This window comes from Oncorhynchus mykiss, chromosome 26 (genome assembly GCF_013265735.2).
Source record: "Oncorhynchus mykiss isolate Arlee chromosome 26, USDA_OmykA_1.1, whole genome shotgun sequence".
Classification (NCBI taxonomy): domain Eukaryota; kingdom Metazoa; phylum Chordata; class Actinopteri; order Salmoniformes; family Salmonidae; genus Oncorhynchus; species Oncorhynchus mykiss.
The window spans coordinates 33170320-33190637 of NC_048590.1; the positions used below are offsets into that span (position 1 = coordinate 33170320).

At 42.6% G+C, this 20318-nt stretch overlaps 1 protein-coding gene and 3 non-coding genes across 4 annotated transcripts; all 4 read left to right on the top strand.

The window, feature by feature from the left end:
* The first annotated feature begins 7555 nt into the window (after nt 1-7555).
* On the top strand, nt 7556-12117 carry LOC110506672 (40S ribosomal protein S13). The gene is made up of 6 exons (XM_021586465.2): nt 7556-7669; nt 9067-9115; nt 9395-9473; nt 9902-10071; nt 11490-11590; nt 12050-12117. The coding sequence occupies exons 1-6, from the start codon at nt 7647-7649 to the stop codon at nt 12081-12083; spliced, it is 456 nt and encodes a 151-aa protein (XP_021442140.1). The 5' UTR covers nt 7556-7646; the 3' UTR covers nt 12084-12117.
* On the top strand, nt 9552-9683 carry LOC118944577. Its single transcript, XR_005039929.1, has one exon. It is a non-coding gene; the product is annotated as a small nucleolar RNA SNORA68 (small nucleolar RNA).
* On the top strand, nt 11168-11390 carry LOC118944571. The gene has a single exon (XR_005039923.1). It is a non-coding gene; the product is annotated as a small nucleolar RNA SNORA73 family (small nucleolar RNA).
* Nucleotides 11691-11818, top strand: LOC118944584. The gene has a single exon (XR_005039936.1). It is a non-coding gene; the product is annotated as a small nucleolar RNA SNORA19 (small nucleolar RNA).
* Nucleotides 12118-20318: the final 8201 nt, after the last annotated feature.

Consider the following 20318-nt stretch of genomic DNA (forward strand, 5'->3'; position numbering starts at 1 on the left):
ACAGAGGCTGTCCACTTATCTGGAAAGGTACAAGTACATTGATACGTCTGTACAGAAAGCAGGCATTCCTGGTTTCTCTGGTTGCCTGGAACATACTAGTATGATTTGGCACCAGATCCAAACAGCTAAGAAGGACAAGAGAGACCTCTATGTCATCTTCCTCAACCTGGCCAATGCCTTTGGCTCAGTTCCCCATGAACTCCTCTGGGAATCCTTCAACATTTTCCACGTACCAGAACCCATCACTACACTGGTAAAGGCCTATTTCCAAGACCTGCAATTGTGTTTCACAACACCTGACTTCACAACAACATGGCAGCGCTTGGAAGTAGGCATAATGGCAGCCTGTACAATTTCACCTCTGGCCTTCACTATGGCCATGGAAGTCATCATCAGGGCATCGAGATGGGTGGTCGGCGGTGAGAGAACTAAGGAAGGGCTCCGTCTCCCACCTATCCGAGCATACATGGATGACATGACTACACTGACCACCACTGCAGCATGCACCAGGCGGCTACTTGCAAAACTGCAGGATAACATCAAGTGGGCCCAGATGAAAATCAAGCCAAGCAAATCTCGAAGCATCTCCATAGTCAAGGGACAGCTTAAAGATGTGAGGTTCTGCATTGGAGATGACCTGATACCAACGGTGTCTGAGCAACCCGTCAAGAGCCTGGGTAGATGGTACAACGAAAGCCTCCGGTGGGAAGGCCTGGAGAGGAGAAAGATCAACTGGAGTGAGCTTTGGCAAATGGAGGCAAGCAACATCAGCTTCATCATAAGAGCTGTTTATGATGTGCTTCCATCACCAAAAAACCTACATCAATGGTATGGCGAGGACTCGACCTGCCCCCTCTGCCCAGCTCCAGCGACTCTCAGGCATATAATGACAGGTTGCAAAACCAGCCTCTCACAAGGCCGCTACACCTGGAGGCACAATCAGGTCCTCAAGAGCCTGGCTGTAGCACTTGAGACCAAGAGGAGTGTAACCAATTCATTACCTCTAAAAACAAGCAATCCCATCAAAACAACAACATTCATCCGGGAGGGCAGAAAAGGCCCAAGCATCCTCCTACAAAGCCAGAAACTGGACACTTAGCCATGGCCCGGGACTGGAAGATGTTTGTCGATATTGGCCAGCAACTCATTGTTCCACCTGAGATTGCTTCTACCAACCTTAGGCCAGACATGGTACTCTGGTCCCCTTCATGAAAGGCTGTGTACATCATAGAGCTCACAGTCCCGTGGGAAAACTCTGTTGAAGAGGCCTATGAGCGTAAGAAACTGCGTTACACAGAGTTGGCAGCAGACGCAACTCAGCATGGCTGGAATGCAAAAGTCTGGCCATTTGAAGTGGGATGCAGAGGATTCATTGGTTCTTCCACCATCAGGTTGCTGAAATAACTTGGTATCCATGGACAGGCTCTGCAGCAGACCGTCAGAGCAGTTTCTCAAGCAGCTGAAAGAGGCAGCCAGTGGATCTGGATCAAACGGAAGGACCCTTGCTGGGCTATAACTTCATGACACCCCCAACCCCACCTGAGAACCCAATTCAGATCCCTCCAACTTGAGGAGGGCATATGAGGTATGCGGTCAGCTGTAGGGCTGGCTCAGGGAAGAGGACGCCCCTGCCTTGCATAGTCCCGTGGGACATCTTAATTGGGCATGGGACACAAGCTAAGGCTTGATCACCCTTTAGCTGGCCACCTTTGATGAGGGTGTTTAGTGATTAAAGGCCAAAACACCCACTGATTCGAAGGCACACTACTGAGGATGTGTCCCATAATTAACATCTTAACCCAGTCTAAGAAATAAACCTCCCATGCCACTCTGTCAACATCATGGCAAATCTCATGTGAGTGCATTCCATCTATTGGCACAATGGACAGTTTTTAACATCTCGTCCCGTGTTTTTATGATTCTATTTAAAACCAAATACTTTTAGACTTTTACTCAAGGAGTATTTTACTGGGTGACTTTCACCTTTAATTGAGTCGATTTCTATTAAGGTATCTTTACTTTTACTCAACTAGGACAATTGAGTACTTTTTCCACCACTGATTGCACGCTCCTTCAAAACTTGAGACATCTGTGGCATTGTGTTGTGTGACAAAACTGCACTTTTTAGAGTGGCCCTTTATTGTCCCAAACACAATGAGAATGCTGTTTAATCAGCTTATTGACATGGCACACCAGTCAGATAGATATATATCTTGGAGGAAGAAAAAATACTCACTAAGAGGGATATAAAAAAAATGGCTCTGGGCTATTTAATTAATAAACTATCATCATTATGACCATATCATTTTTTTATTTTTTATTTTACGTTTATTTAAACAAGGAGTCACAATGAGATTAAACATTTATTTTACAAGAGAGCCCTGTATACATTACAATATAAACAGAATAATAATGAGCTTGGTTTTACTTGTACTTAACACTAATTTAAGATCTGTAAGTGATTTTTGAATTGAATCGAAGTCATGCTGAAGTTCACGAATGGCCTGCAGCACCGAGGTGACAAAGGAATACAAAACTGTGTCATCTGCATAGAGATGAATGTTACAAGTATTAACAGTGTTTCCTATGTCATTAATATACAATGTGAACGACAATGGACCCAAAATCAAACCCTGAGGAACACCTTTTTAAATCTCAAGAAATTCAGATTTAAGCCCATCTGTTAAGAAGGCCTGAGTTCTGTCGGATACAGATACAACATGTGGAACTCTCACAGTGACCAAAGAGGAGATGGTCAAATCTGACTTACATGTAATGCTAATATTGTCCTCACATCAATTTAGTTGACCAAGACCCTTCCCAATATTTGATGACAACAGCCGGGAGCCATTTTCACCTGGGTGAATTCCATCTTCCACAAAGTAGCCAGGCTTATTCCAGAAGGAGTGAAAATTGTTGACGAAGGACATGCGTCCTTGGTCAGACGCATTAACCACTGGTGGAGAGACCAAAGATGGCTAAAACAATCAGTCCTACAACGATAAGGAGATTGAATTGGGCCCGAGACAATTATATGTTCTGCTAATTAATGAGCATTCTCCAAGAGCTTTAAGAAATTGTCTTTTAACTTTACAGATTTCACACATATAATATCATTAGACCCAATATACAACACAACTGTTTTCAGAGCAGGAATCTGTTTCTTGATGGTGGGCATGACTTCTAATAACTCCAATACCCTAGCTCCAGGAAAACAAAGTGTACGGGTATTTCAGACTTCCACCAATCCAACCATGGAGCTTCCCATAATAATGGTTGATGGCTGTTGCCCATTTCGAGCCGGAGCCCTCAGCCCAACCATAGCCCCACCAGGGGCTCCGCTAACTCGTCTCGCACAAATTACAGAATTAGAATGAGTCATTAGAATTAGAATCCTTCTATTTCTAGGTTTATGACATCATCTTCATCATTATGAGGGCAGATGTTGTGGATCAAGATTAGCCATCAGTCAACTTCAAATTAATATATAGCTGCAAGCAGCTGGGGTTCAAGCTTTGGCCACATAGTGCCACCATCATGGCAAATTGGAAAGATTGCCAAATTCAATGATTACCAGTGCTGTATTATAGTGAAATTTAGATTAGTGAATGTTGTGATATTTCTTTTGTTGCAATTATTTTCAGAGCAAGAGGGATTTGGAGCAATAATAACGTTTTTTGCTTGAGTGATCAATGGATCGATCTATCTATATTTAGAAAAAATAAGCTTCTGTTGATGACAACAGCCGGGAGCCATTTTCACCTAGGTGAATAAACTGTCATGGATCAAGTCCATCTCGTTCATCAATTTTCCCTCCTATAGAGGAAATGTCTTGAGTGGTTCAGGAGGTCAGCAAACTCACTGGGATCTCCATGAGCCAGATCATGGCATCCAGAACCTCCTTGGGAATGCAGCTGACTTCTGTTTCCCAACTCCACCGCTTGGGGCTCCAAGGAACATGACTCTAATGAGAGAAGCATTACTAGCCATTTGTCCTCACAGTATGTGGATAAGTCATGGCCTTTTGCAATCTACCCACGCTGTGAGGAACTGATCCGACAAGAAGGAATGCCTCCGCTGGAGAAGTATCCCTCTCCCACCGTGCCAAGGAAGAGATCGAAGAGTCGGGCAATGTCTTCCCTGTCGCTGAGGTCAGGGTGCTCTGAACAGACCCTGACCAGTATCCATGAGGAAGATGAGACTAAGGTGGTCCACCTGATCAGCCAGGCCATGCATGAGGAGACTCCCATGGAAATAATGGCTGAGGTGAAAAAAGTGGCTAGTAAAGACTCCTCCAAGAAGAAGGCCTCCTTCTGGAGAAGACTGAGATGTCTTTGTTGCCTGGGGAAGAAGAAGGCTGTTACTACAAAAAAGACTAAGGTGGAAGAGCATGAGCAGGTAAAATGGTCACTCTGCACAATCAAAGTCACAAAGGTTAAAATGTGTTTTAATTCTCTCTTGTAAATGGTATGTTTTCTGTTCCTTTTACAGGAGGATTCTGAAGATGCTATTTTCCCTATTGGGATTTCTTTAAAATGCTCAGGAAATGATTGATGTCCTAAAACAGAACATTTTAATAAAATCCAAATATTTTACATGTCAGGATCTGTGTCTATTTCACATGTATGATACGTTTAGGGGTTTCCTTACATAGTGCTCCAAATTAGTCAGAAGATTAGGTCAGATATTCAGTCCATGGTCAAGTGTCAGACTATAACTGGTTCAATGATATGGAAAGTAGCAAAAAAACATAGATTACAAGCTTTACTAACTATTACAATAGTCTTCATTTTATAGGGACTACCGCTGGGGTAGTTTACTTGAAAACCAAACATGTCACATTAACAACCACAGAAGAAAAATAAACACACACACACACACACACTCACACAATTTTTATTTTATTTAATTTAACCTTAATTTAACTAGGCAAGTCAGTTAAGTGTAGCCAGGTGGTAAAAGCTCATAGCTGTATTAATTTATATTCACTAGATGGCACTGTCCCTTTAAGAGATCCATAAATAGTGTGCAAGCGTAATGTGATTGCTCATGCGCAGTGTGTAAGAGTGAGAGCAAGCAATTATACTGGAGAGCTGTTGAAATCCATTGTGGGTCCAAGGTTAGCTTCTTGCTAGCTGAATACCAGTGCTCTCAGAACCATGTTGTGGTTGATGATAACATTATTTGAAGCTACTGTATGGGTGAGATGAGGATCTACTGTTCCATGTGAGGTTAGGGTATCATATGGACAGTGTGCTAAAAGCAGAGCCACTACCGTTTATGCATTTCACTTTGTACTTATTGTACTCAGATTGTTTTTATGCACTTTACTAACATATTTATTTCACTTGATTGTGGTATGGACTGAACTTTACTTTATGGTGACTTCACCTTGCAGTGATATCCCTTCTACATGATCCTATTTTAAATGTAAGCTTCGACAGAATAAACAACCCCTAATTAGTTTGTGTCCTGTGCTGGGTTTACTTTCTCCAGGCTACATAAGAACAAATTCTTATTTACAATGACGGTCCTACCAAAAGGCAAAAGGCCTACTGTGGGGACTGGGGCTGGGATTAAAAATATAGGACAAAACACACATCATGACAAGAGAGACACCACAACACTACATAAAGAGAGACCTAGACAACAATATAGTATGGCAGCAACACATGACAACACAGCCTTTTTAGCAACACAACATGGTTGCAGCACAATATGTGGTACAAACATTATTGGGCACAGACAACAGCACAAAGGCAATACGATAGAGATAACAATACATCATGTGAACCAGCCACAACTGTCAGTAAGAGTGTCCATGATTGAGTCTTTGAATGAAGAGATGGAGATAAAACCGTCCAGTTTGAGTGTTTTTTGCAGCTTGTTCCAGTCGCTAGCTGCAGTGAACTGAAAAGAGGAGTGACCCAGGGATGTGTGTGCTTTGGGGACCTTTAACAGAATTTGACTGGCAGAACGGGTGTTGTATGTGGAGGATGATGGCTGTAGTAGGTATCTCAGATGGGAGGAGTTAGGCCTAAGAGGGTTTTATAAATAAGCATCAATCAGAGGGTCTTGCGACGGGTATCCAGAGATGACCAGTTTACAGAAGAGTATAGAGTGCAGTAATGTGTCCTATAAGTTGGCAAATCCGATGGCCGAATGGTAAAGAACATCTAGCCGCTCGAGAGGGCCCTTACCTGCCGATCTATAAATTACATCTCCGTAATCTAGCATGGGTTGGATGGTCTTCTGAATCAGGGTTAGTTTGGCAGCTGTGGTGAAAGAGGAGCGATTATGATTGAGGAAACCAAGTCTAGATTTAACCTTAGCCTGCAGCTTTGATATGTGCTGAGAGAAGGACAGTGTACTGTCTAGCCATACTCCCAAGTACTTATATGAGGTGACAACCTCAAGCTCTAAACCCTCAGAGGTAGTAATCACAAAAGTGGAGAGAAGGGTATTCTTCTTACCAAACCACATGACCTTAGTTTTAGAGGTGTTCAGAATAAGGTTCAGGGCAGAGAAAGCTTGTTAGACGCTAAGAAAGCGTTGTTGTAGAGTGTTTAACACAACATCCGGAGAGGGGCCAGCTGAGTATAAGACTGTATCATCTGCATATAAATGGATTAGAAAGCTTCCTACTGCCTGAGCTATGTTGTGGATGTACATTGAGAAGAGCGTGAGGCCTAGGATTGAGCCTTTGGGGTACTCCCTTGGTGACAGGCAGTGGCTGATACAGCAAATGTTCTGACTTTATATACTGCACTATTTGAGAGTGGTAGTTAGCAAACCAGGCCAAAGTCTCATCAGAGACACCAATCCTACTTAGCCGGCCCACAAGAATGGAATGGTCTACTGTATCAAAAGATTTGGCCAAGTCAATAAAAATCGCAGCACAACATTGCTTAGAATCAAGGGCAATGGTGACATAATATTGGACCTTTAAGGTTGCAGTGACACATCCATAACCTGAGAGAAACCAGATTGCATACCAGAGAGAATACTATAGACGTCAAGAAAGTCAGTCAGTTGATTATGACAAGTTTTTCCAAAACTTTTGATAAACAGGGCAAAATAAAATTAGCCTATAACAGAAAGGATCAGATTGATCTCCACCTTTAAATAAAGGATGCACCGTGGCTGCCTTCCACGCAATGGGAACCTCCCCAGAGAGAAGATGCATGTTAAAAAGGTCTGCTGATAGGCTTGGCAATGATAGAAAGGATCTAAACCAGGGCTGCCCAACCGTCTTCCTGGAGATCTATAGTCTTGTAGGTTTTCGTCCAACCCAAATGTAGCGTATCTGATTCAGCTAGTTAAGGTCTTGTTGAACAGGTAATTAAAATAATAAGGTGTGTTTTAGGGTAGGACTGAAAACCCACAAGATGGTAGATCTCTAGGAAGAGGGATGTGCAGCCCTGATTTAAACCATCTGATGCTATTTTACGTTTCATAACAAAAAAGTCACCCATGCCATGGTCGATATGAAACACAATGTAAATGAGTCCTACCATAGATAGACTGTAAAAAGATCACACATACAATAAATTATCTTTCTTCAGGACACGTCACTTCCGATTCAACGTTTTACTTCCGAAAAGCCGCACATTTTCTCCCTCTTTCTTTTCGCTTAGAACGCCATCATGGGTCGTATGCACGCTCCTGGGTAAGCATGTGTTTCATTCGGAAATAATAAGAATATTGGTTTTTGTTATCAGTAGCTGGACCTTTTTACATTACCTCGTCAGCTCCAACATATTTTTTTATGTGGACACATTTGTTTAAATGTCCACTATAATGATTTATAGCTAGTTAACAACTAGCGTTATGCCGCAACCAGCACAGTGACATGATGGCCGCGCACACACTCCTGCCATGAAAGCCGACTGCTTAGTCATTAAAATAATTATATGGGTTTTTAGTCGCATATGCGCGCACATTGCAACAGTAACAATGCATCCCCTCGATCAAGTTTGTATTTAGTCTTCCATGAATCGGTCTAAACCAGAAGATTATTTGCCCATTCCAGTGCTAATGTTAGCGTAGTGTTGGCTAGTTAGTCATAGCTTCTACCTAATGCTAGGTAGGTTACACTACATAACAAAGTATGTGGACACTTGGTCGTTGAACATCTCATAACAAAACCATGGTCATTAATGTGAAGTTGGTCCTCTTTGCTATAACAGCATACTTTTCTGGGAAGGCTTTCCACTAAATGTCGGAACATTGCTGCGGTGACTTGCTTTCATTCAGCCACAAGAGCATTAGTGAGGTCGGGGACTGATGTTGGACTATTAGCCCTGGCTCGCAGTCGGCGTTCCAATTCATCCCAAAGGTGTTCGATGGAGTTGCGGTCAGGTCTCTGTGCAGGCAAGCCAGCCAATTTCTTCTACACACCTCAACAAACCATTTCTGTATGGACCTCGCTTTGTGCAAGGCAGCATTGTCATGCTGTAACAGTGAAGGAAGGGCCTTCCCAAACTGTTTTACATTTTTGTAATTTATTTACCCCTTTTTTAAACCTGGCTAGTCAGTTTAGAACAAATTGTTGTTTGGCCTACACCGGCCAAACCCAGACGCTGGGCCAATTGTGCGCTGCCCTATGGGACTCCCAATCACGGCCAGTTGTGATACAGCCACAATGCTGTAGCATTAAGAGTTCCATTGAAGGGAAATAAGGGGCCTAGCTATAACCAGAGACCATTATTCCTCTTCCTCCTCCTGTACAATGCATTTGGACAGGTAGCAGTCCCCAGGCATCTGCCAAACCCAGATTTGTCCATCAGACTGCCAGGTTGTGAAGAGTGAGTCATCACTTGAGATAATGCTTTCCTATGGCTTTTGTCCAATGGAGGGGTGCTTTATAAAAAGGCCAAATCCACTAATTTGAAGGGCATGTCCACATACTTTTGTGTGTGTACGTAGTGTAGCTAGTTACACAGCTAACTAGCTAGCTAGTTGAAAAGTACTACACTAGCTAAATAACTAGCTAGCTAGTTGAAATGCACTATTTGTCATGATTTAAATAGCTACTGACTTAGAGCTACTTTCATTCTGTTTCAGCAAGGGCCTGTCCCAGTCTGCACTTCCCTACAGGCGCAGTGTGCCCACCGTAAGTATGTAGTTGGTCATTAAACTTTTAGATGGTCAACTGGCGTCTTGCTATCTGTTTGTAAGATATGTTAATGAATCTGGTCAACCTAGTAATGTGACTACATGGTTTGCCATTATATCATCATTGATACAACTTTCACTGGAATGCACATGTCATATTGCAGAGTCTTAGCTAAATACCAAACTTAAACTACAAATGATCACTCCTGTGAATAGAAGGCTCAGTGGACAAAGGGGACATCATCAGTCTCTCAACCTCTGAAATGTTGTTCTACAGTGGCTGAAGGTTACATCTGATGACGTCAAAGAGCAGATCTTCAAGCTCGCCAAGAAGGGTCTTTCTCCCTCTCAGATTGGTAAGTACCTTGTTAATTTGTATGCTGTCCAGCGCTTTCCATAAGATTTCCACATTATGAACTGAGAAGACAATGACTTATGCACCCTAACCCAAAGGCCATATCAAATGAATGGTATGATTTTGTCAGGTGTGCTAAAATCAACATGTACCTTGTCGCCTTTCCCTGAAGCTGCTGTGCCATTGAAAGTGAATTCAAGGTTCAACATTATCATTCCAGATTATTTACCCAGTCTTAGTCCTATGCATATTGTTACTCACATTCTTTTCCTCTCCATCCGCTTAGAACAAAAATAGAAAGTATTCTGTATTTTTCTACAACCAAATCATTTCGAGTTTGGCTGACCCCTACACAAAGTACAAACCACAGAGGGGAAGCTACCAGGAGACGTAAGTTAGAAAAGGCTGATACTACTGTTCTCTCTCCAGGTGTGATCCTTAGGGACTCTCATGGTGTTGCCCAGGTGCGCTTCGTCACTGGAAACAAGATCCTGAGGATCCTCAAGTCCAAGGGCCTGGCCCCTGACCTGCCTGAGGATCTGTACCACCTCATCAAGAAGGCTGTTGCTATAAGGAAGCATCTGGAGAGGAACAGAAAGGTAATGGCCTCTAGATGTTTGTCTCCAGTTAACTTCCAGGGAGGGAAGAGACTGTTAACTTCTTATGATATTGGGGACAGTTGCGTCCCACTTGGGCAAAAAACTTTCATTGAATCACATGTAAGATACTCAATTAAAGCTACACTCGTTGTGAATCCAGCCAACATGTCAGAAGGCTTTTCGACGAAAGCATAAGAAGCTATTATCTGATGATAGCCCAATAGTAAACAGAGGGTAGCATATTTCAACCCTGTAGGTGCTACACAAAACGCAGAAATTAAAAATAAAACATGCATTACCTTTGACGAGCTTCTTTTGTTGGCACTCCAATATGTCCCATAAACATCACAATTGGTCCTTTTGTTCAATTAATTCCGTCCATATATATCCAAATGTCCATTTATTTGACACGTTTGATCCAGAAAAAAAACAGCTTCCAAAAAATGCAACGTCACTACAAAATATTTCAAAAGTTGCCTAAACTTTGCCAAAATATTTCAAACTACTTTTGTAATACACTTTGGGTATTTTTAAACGTTAATAATCAATAAAATTTTGATGGGTCTATCTGTGTTCAATACAGGAAGACAACAAACCATGCTACTTTTCACGTCTTGCGCACTCTCAACAGTGTTACCCAGTTCCTAGATGGCCTACTTCATTGCACAAATGAAGCCTCAACCAAATTCCAAAGACTGGTGACATCCAGTGGAAGCAGTAGGAACTGAAAACAGGTTCCTAAGAAATATAATTTGCCAATGAAAACTCAGTGAACAGAGACCAAAAAAAAAAAATTCTGAATGGTTAGTCCTCTGGGTTTTGCCTGCTACATAAGTTCTGTTATACTCACAGACATGATTCAAACAGTTTTAGAAACTTCAGTGTTTTCTATCCAAATCTACTAATAATATGCATATTTTATATTCCTGGCATGAGTAGCAGGAAGTTGAAATTGGGCACGCTATTTATCCAAAAGTAAAAATGCTGCCCCCTATACCTTAAGTTAAACCACCAGCATCTCAAGCAAAACTTAATGTTTGAAAATCCAACTAAATTGTGCCTTGCCGTAAAAATTTATTGATTGATTGATTGATGTTCAATGTGGATATCCGGTGAGGTTGCTCTTGCATGGCTCTGTCCAAGTGGCTTATGGGAGCGTAGCACTATACAGTGCCATGATGTACAGTCCCGTTCCACAACATTGTACAGCAAGCCTGTTCCCAGCCTTTGGGCTGGTGGGGACGGCGTCCTGCATATTCCTACGTCTTCCCAGAGCCCCTGGGCCATGACTGGGGAGGCAAACCATGTAGTGCACAAGTTAACTGAAAATTGTAATACCTGCATTTGCCATTGACCGATTTTGAGATTTTTGACTATGTCGAAGGGCTGTTTAACTATAGCTTATTTTTTTCTTTCAGGACAAGGATGCCAAGTTCCGTCTGATTCTCACTGAAAGCAGAATCCACAGATTGGCCCGTTACTACAAGACCAAGAGAGTTCTTGCTCCCAACTGGAAGTAGTACGTAGTACCTCTTCACTGCTTTATTGACTTTAGGGAGAGCAAGCCAGCATGAAGGCATAGTACCTACTATATTAATATTTTCAGTTTGTTCACTAAATGGCACACTTCATTGTCTTGTTCTTCCCTTCTAAGAGATGAGATATTTCTTATGTGCTAGATAAACCTTGGAGGTAAATTAGCAGAGTGGCTGTTCTGTGCCAACCTGCCAGTCCCCTTCATACATCTATCTCCCTGCCACTCAGTGGTTCTAGTTAATTCTTACCAATTGCCATAGGCATTACCTAAACTGGATAATTAGCTGTCTTGAGCAGGCTGAGAGTATATACTAACAAATGTTCACTGGTTGATCATCAACCATACGACTGCTTCTATTGTTAGTTGTTAAAATTGGTGCTCAACGTATTAGTTGATTACAGACCTTTACATTACTAATTCCTTTTCCCTTTTGATCCACAGCGAATCCTCTACTGCTTCTGCTCTGGTGGCATAAGTCATTTTCACAAATAAAGATCCATTTGGAAGGATCTTGTCTGCTGTGTTTTTGTTTTAGAGGATGAGTTCTATAAAGGGTGGCTATAGTACTTATAGTGAAAAATATAAACCTCTAAAGTGTTGGTTTCTTGATTCATGAGCTGAAATAGATCTCAGAAATGTTCAATAGGCACAAAATGCTTATTTCTCAATTTTGTGTGCACTTTTTTTTTTTTTTTACATCCCTGTTATCATTTCTCATTTGCAAGACAATCCATCCACCTGAAAAGTGCGACCTATCAAGAAGCTGATTAAACATGATTACACAGGTGCACCTTGTGCTGGAGACAGAAGGACCCAATAAATGTGCAGTTTTGTCAGTACAATGCTACAGATGTCTCAACTTGAGGGAGTGTACAACTGGCATGCTTACTGCAGGAATGTTAAATAGAGCTGTTGTGAGAATTTAATGTTAATTTCTCTACCATGGTTTGGCAGTACAACCAACTGGCCTCAACCTCAGGCCACATGTAAGCACACAAGCCCAGGAATTTGACATCTGGCTGCATAACATGTGGTATTGTCTGGGGCGGGTGCTGATGAGTATTTCTGTCTACTAAAACCCTTGTGGGTAGAAACTCATTCTGATTGGCTAGATTTGGCTCCCAAGTGGGTGGGCCCATGGCCATGCCTCAACCTGGGCATGTGAAAATCATAGATTAGGGCTTAATGAATTTATTTCAATTGACTTATTACATAAGAGCATCCTCTGTAATATCTTTTAAATTGTTGCAATTATATTTTTGTGTGGTTAGAAAAATCCCTGGAGAAAGTAAAATGCCTTATTGCATAAATGGCTAAATAATTTATTTGTTTTAATTGAATAAACCTTTCCTTAGTATTTCAAAGTAATTTGAATTATATCAACACTTAAGCGTAGAATCATTGTTACCTTATTAAATGTGGTCTATATAATTGGATGGAGAGGCTCTGGTTCCTAGGCAACCTGGTGCAGTGGTGTAAAGAGTGCTGTGCTCTCCAGGCTTCCTCCCAGCTCTGACTTGCAGTAGGGGGGGGGATTGGTGGAGACGTGATCTAACACTGGGCCTCCACATGCAATCAATGAGAAACCTTTGTTTGGCATTTAGAGGCTAAATGAATGTATTGATGGTTTAATGATGAAGTGCTACTGTATTGAAGCGTTCAGTCATAATGTACAATTTTACCACAAGAGGGCAGCATTTAATGAATTACACAACCAAAGTTATGCCTTTAAAGGCTAAATGCCTGAACTTCTTTTGATGGTACATGTTTGTGAGTTCAGCAGGCATGTCTTTGCACATGCAACTGGTACATTTATCATGGGATGATGGTGCACCACGGGCCACAAAGACTACTCTTCATCACCAGCCGTCTCATAAACCCACAATCCTTAAGACTGCTAGGAAGCAGGAGTCTGATTAATGGAGCCTAACCTCTCACCCAGCAGTCCTGCTCACTTGGCCCATCTGGGGAGACTTAAGTGCAGGACCTGGAAGCTGTACTTTCTCTTCATCCAGATGGAACCATACACCTGCCAGAAGATGATTCACTTCAACACCAACTTTTATTCAATGTCATGAGTCATCTCCCCCTGAAGTATTATTTATTTGATTAGACTAGTCTGCTTATGTGACTTCAAAAGCCTGATGGCAGTACTGTTTTTTATTTAACTAGGCAAGTCAGTGAAAAACAAATTCTTATTTACATTGGGAACAGTGGGTTAACTGCCTTGTCCAAGGCAGAACGACAGATTTTTACCTTGTCAGCTCAGGAATTCCATCTAGCAACCTTTCGGTTACTAGTCCAACGCTCTAACCACTAGGCTACCTGCCACCCCATATACACCGCTCAAAAAAATAAAGGGAATACTTAAACAACACAATGTAACTCCAAGTCAATCACACTTCTGTGAAATCAAACTGTCCACTTAGGAAGCAACATTGATTGACAAATTTCACATGCTGTTGTGCAAATGGAATAGACAACAGGTGGAAATTATAGGCAATTAGCAAGACACCCCCAATAAAGGAGTGGTTCTGCAGGTGGGGACCACAGACCACTTCTCAGTTCCTATGCTTCCTGGCTGATGTTTTGGTCACTTTTGAATGCTGGCGGTGCTTTCACTCTAGTGGTAGCATGAGACGGAGTCTACAACCCACACAAGTGGCTCAGGTAGTGCAGCTCATCCAGGATGGCACATCAATGCGAGCTGTGGCAAGAAGGTTTGCTGTGTCTGTCAGCGTAGTGTCCAGAGCATGGAGGCGCTACCAGGAGACAGGCCAGTACATCAGGAGATGTGGAGGAGGGCAACAGCAGGACCGCTACCAGCAGCAGGACCGCTACCCCCGCCTTTGTGCAAGGAGGAGTAGGAGGAGCACTGCCAGAGCCCTGCAAAATGACCTCCAGCAGGCCACAAATGTGCACGTAACTGCTCAAACGGACAAAAACTGACTCCATGAGGGTGGTATGAGGGCCCGACATCCACAGGTGGGGGTTGTGCTTACAGCCCAACACCGTGCAGGACGTTTGGCATTTGCCAGAGAACACCAAGATTGGGAAATTCGCCACTGGTGCCCTGTGCTCTTCACAGATGAAAGCAGGTTCACACTGAGCACGTGACAGACGTGACAGTCTGGAGACGTCGCGGAGAACGTTCTGCTGCCTGCAACATCCTCCAGCATGACCGGTTTGGCGGTGGGTCAGTCATGGTGTGGGGTGGCATTTATTTGGGGGCCGCACAGCCCTCCATGTGCTCGCCAGAGGTAGCCTGAATGCCATTAGGTACCGAGATGAGATCCTCAGACCCCTTGTGAGACCATATGCTGGTGCGGTTGGCCCTGGGTTCCTCCTAATGCGAGACAATGCTAGACCTCATGTGGCTGGAGTGTGTCAGCAGTTCCTGCAAGAGGAAGGCATTGATGCTATGGACGGGCCCGCCCATTCCCCAGACCTGAATCCAATTGAGCACATCTGGGACATCATGTCTCGCTCCATCCACCAACGCCACGTTGCACCACAGACTGTCCAGGAGTTGGCGGATGCTTTAGTCCAGGTCTGGGAGGAGATCCCTCAGGAGACCATCCGCCACCTCATCAGGAGCATGCCCAGGCGTTGTAGGGAGGTCATACAGGCACGTGGAGGCCACACACACTACTGAGCCTCATTTTGACTTGTTTTAAGGACATTACATCAAAGTTGGATCAGCCTGTAGTGTGGTTTTCCACTTTAATTTTGAGTGTGACTCCAAATCCAGACCTCCATGGGTTGATAAATTTGATTTCCATTGATACTTTTTGTGTGATTTTGTTGTCAGCACATTCAACTATGTAAAGAAACAAGTATTTAATAAGAATATTTCATTCATTCAGATCTAGGATGTGTTATTTTAGTGTTCCCTTTATTTTTTGAGCTGTGAATGTTGAGATGTAATCCACTCCTTTTGAATCATGAGGAATACGTGCATTCAAATGGCTATAATAATTCATATTTAATTTGTCATTAATCATTGTAAATATTTGATAGCCTCTGGTTTAGATATCTGTACATTTTGGCTGTCAGTCATCAAAGAAAACATAAGATCATATTACCATTATGGCCCCTAAAGTTCCTTGAAAGCAGGAGCCTATAAATAGAAGCATTACTAAGGGGTGAGCTGTTCTGTGATCTTTTTTTCTGGAGATTTATCATGCATTACTGAGGCTAGCTTTATTCTGCTAAAAGAATAACAGGTAATGAAGATGTCACACATATTGATTTTGTATCAGTATATCTTGGTGTATCAGTATCTGTGTTAGACAGGGGCATGGTTTTAGTGCCTGAGGAGTGAAATGCCATCTTGGTGTGATATATCAGATTGCCTATAAGATCTTTATTGCATTTGCTGCAGAGCCCCTTCAGCTAGCACTGATTCAGCCGGAGTTGCTGCCTCCTAGGAGAGGACGATAACATTGAGTCACCTTGCTGCATTGTGAGCCTCTGGCAGTGGAGAGGCAGGAATCAGCAGCAGCGCCTATACTGCAGAGCTGTGCAGGACTGTGCATCACTACCGTGTGTGTTAGAGGGAGAGAGAGAGAATAGTGGAGAAAGGTTGACTGGGGACTGCAGTCTTATTTCCCCCTCTGCCCCAGGGTTCATGGTTTGGAGTTTTTCTCTGTCTGAAATGCTTTCGGTGAATGCACACCACCCCAGTGTAGATGACTTAGTGCAGTACAGCGACTGATCCTAGTTAAAATGCTCATGTTTTTTCCTCCTCAGACTGCTACTTGCAGATACAGTTATTCATAGTTTGTGGTGTGTCTCCAGGACTGAGTTGCTGCAGAGGGATTCAGTGGAATGAGAAAGGCAGATGGACAACTCTCCTGACAAAGGACTCTATAACTGTGGTCCTATGGGATCGGAGAGCTGTCAACCTCTCATCGCTGGCCCTCTCCCTCAGCAGCCTTGCTTTGAATGCCTAATGCAGCGTTTATGTGCTAGAAGGAAGTAGGAAATGCAGAAATATCCAACTCTTGCTAACTGGTTGTAGTTATACACGTGCCACAATGGACATTTCTGAGATTCCTAGTTCCGACTAGCATGTGAACACGGTATAACGTCACCACTCAGAGTTCCTGTCACTCATCAGCAACAATCAGTTATTCTTTATGTTCCATTGATATTTACAAAAGTTATTTTCAAATGCTTATTTGTGTGTGTTATACTGATACAATAAAATTAACATTAGCATGATATTTGGCTCACCTAACTTCATCTATTGTTTGCAGAGTCAACAATGAAGACAGATCACCACCACTACGGAAACACGACCTCAAACTTTTGGCTTAGTTTGTTTTAATTTTACATTTGATTTAAAATGTATTTAACTAGGCAAGTCAGTTAAGAACAAATTCTTATTTACAATAACGGCCTGGCAAAAGGCCTCCTGCGGGTCAGGGGCTGGGATTAAAGATAAAAATATAGGACAAAACACACATCACGACAAGAGAGACACCACAACACTACATAAAGAGAGACCTAAGACAACAACATAGCATGGCAGCAACACACAACACAGCATGGTAGCAACACAACATGACAACAACATGGTAGCAGCACGACATGGTATCAGCACAAAACATGGCACAAACATTATCGGGCACAGACAACAGCACAAAGGAAAGAAGGTAGAGACAACAATATATCACGCAAAGCAGTGATCATCAAGGCAGGTTTTCAAAAAGAGCTCATTTGATGTATAATACCTGTAGTCAATAAGATTTGGAGAAGAAGCGTGTTTGATTTCACACCATCATTCCAGAGTAACAGTACATCAAACCAATGGGGGACAGGCCAGCAAAGCCTCCTCAATAGGGATTCAGTGATCAAATATTTATATTGCAGTGGGATGTTTGATGCTTTCTGCTCCCTGGGAGTGTACTCTGGGTTGTTTTAGTCCAGGAAGGAAGGAGATTGATAACCTTTACCTAACAGGAAGCCCACGAGGATATGGAGAGTTATTTATCTTCTTTTAGTCCTTTTAAAAATGTATTGGACCAGGAGACTGTTCAGTAAGAACATTTTTAGATAAAACATTGCATTGGTAAAAAGAAATTAAAAAGCCTGATGGCAGTACTATTTTTTTATTTAACTAGGCAAGTCAGTGAAAAACAAATTCTTATTTACAATGACAGCCTAGGAACAGTGGGTTAACTGCCTTGTTCAGGGCAGAACAACAGATTTTTACCTTGTCAGCTCAGGAATTCGATCTAGCAACCTTTACGGTTCCTAGTCCAACGCTCTAACCACTAGGCTACCTGCCACCCCATATATATTGAGATGTAATCCACTCATTCTGAATCATGAGGAATACGTGCATTCAAATGGCTATAGTAAAAATAAAGGTTGTCATAAATACATTGGAAAGAGGCCAGACATTATATGTTGTCTTCCTTTTTTGATGTCCAGTGATACAGCTCTTTTCCCTCTTTACTTATGGAGATGTAGGCTGCTCTACTTTGTACTGTGACTTTGAGCTTTGCCTCACACCCCAAGTTGAATTTATGGGCAGCATCAGGAAATTGGGCAGGTCTGTTTGATGCAGTGTAAGCATTATTGTAATGTGTCATGGTTGGGAAGGGTCTCTGTCCTTAAGGCCTGCAGCGCCAGTGAGAGAGACGTGAAGCTAACAGATCCACAGCTAAACCAGCTTTGTGTGTACATGCCACACACACTATCACACACATTGTCACATACACACACAGATTGAGTCGGATTGTAGATGCATCATTAATTCACTTACTGCTATTTAACATATTGTCAGCCATACCACACAATAAAGCTGGCTATTTATAGCCTTTCTCTGATGACAACAATGGCCTCCTGAGCAGTTGCTTCTTTTTATGTGAACTTGCCCTGCTCTTGAGAGAGGTCCTGCCATGTCAGTGTATTTTTGTTACTGGGAAGTCTCTCACTCAGAGAAACCTGATAGCTGCTGGACCTGGGGTGTGAGGACTGTGAGGACAATGTAAGGCATGGGATAATAGTCCCATTACAGCACAGCCAGATGCATATTTTAGGAAATTTCTGTCCGTATCCAATTTTGACAGTGCAGCTTCAGGCAATATTTACCGTTAAAGAAATACAGATTTGCATAGCCTATACCGATGTAGATTTCATCACTCTTTTGTTGTTGAGAATCTTTCTGTAACCTCTTTCAACATCTATCCAAAATATTAGTCCTACACATGATACATTTCTGAAATTCTCAAGATGTTGCCATAGCCATGGGAAGTAAGGGTGCTGAGGGTGCTGATGAGTCAAAATTATAGCCATTTTAATTCAATTTAAAAAATGAGCGGAGAAAAATAATTGTCACTGATCTTACTGTGTGCGTCGTGGGGTGAGCTTCCTGTTTGAAGCTCACCCCACAATTAAGTGATGTGATTCTGATCATGTGATTTCTCTGTAGGCTTGCACATTTTGGGGAATATTCAGAGCTGAAAACTTTCCATGGGAATTAACGGGAATTAATATTAATACCATTTAAATGTAGATGTTGTTTTTGCAGTGGATATATTTACCATACCATATGGTGACATAAACCTTTTACCTTATCATAAGTAGACAATTGTATTGACAATTGTCGCCAGACTGCCAAGAAACTTGCCCTCAACCAGGCCAAGGTGGCGAGCCACAGTAGTGATGACACCATAGAACTTGTTGATCTCTGCACCAGACAGGATGCTCTTGCCAGCATACTTGGGGTCCAACATGTACGCTGTGGCATGTATGGGCTTCAGGCAGAAGTCTTCACGCTTTTTGATGCATTTCAGAACTGCAGTTTCCTCTGCTTGGATCAACAGTGAAGTGAGCAGGGCAGTACGGATTTCTTCTCTTACATCTGCAAGCAGAGTCAGACCGGATGGCACTGTCTCCCTCAATCCGTGCAATGGCTACTGCTATATATTTTTCAGGAGTTTCAGGCTGCTTACCACTCTCTCCAAAAATACATCATCCAGGAGCATCCTCTTGATGGGGCTGTCCATTTCAGCAGACTATGATATGGCCATTTCATGGAGAGACTTCTTCCCCACAAAGAGACTGTCAAACATGATGACAACACCACCCCAACCAACGGGTGTTGCTGGGCAGCTTCAATGTGGTTCTCTTATTCTTCTCACTTTGCTTGGTGAGGTAGATTGCTGCTATAACTTGATGACCCTTCACATACCTAACCATTTCCTTGGCTCTCTTGTAGAATGTATCCATTGATTTCAGTGCCATGATGTCCTTGAGGAGCACATTCAATGCATGAGCAGCACAGCCAATGGGTGTGATGTGATTGCATTGTCTGTCACCAGTTCAAATACCTTCTGTGGTCCAAGGTCATTGATGACTGTCTTCAGCTCATCTGCAATGTAGAGACTGGTGTGTCTGTGCTCTTGTAGAATACTGGTTGAGGAGTGGAGATGATGTAGTTAATTATTCCTTGCCCTCGAACATTCAACCACCCATCATTGAGGATTGCAATACAGTCTGCTTTCCCTATGATTTGCTTGACCTTCACTTGAACTCTGTTGAACTCTGCATCCAGCAAATTAGTAGATAAAGGATGTCTGGTTGGAAGGGTGTATGCTGGGCGAAGAACATTCAGAAATCTCTTCCAATACACATTGCCTGTGAGCATCAGAGGGGAACCAGTTGCATACACAGCTCGAGCAATACATTCATCAGC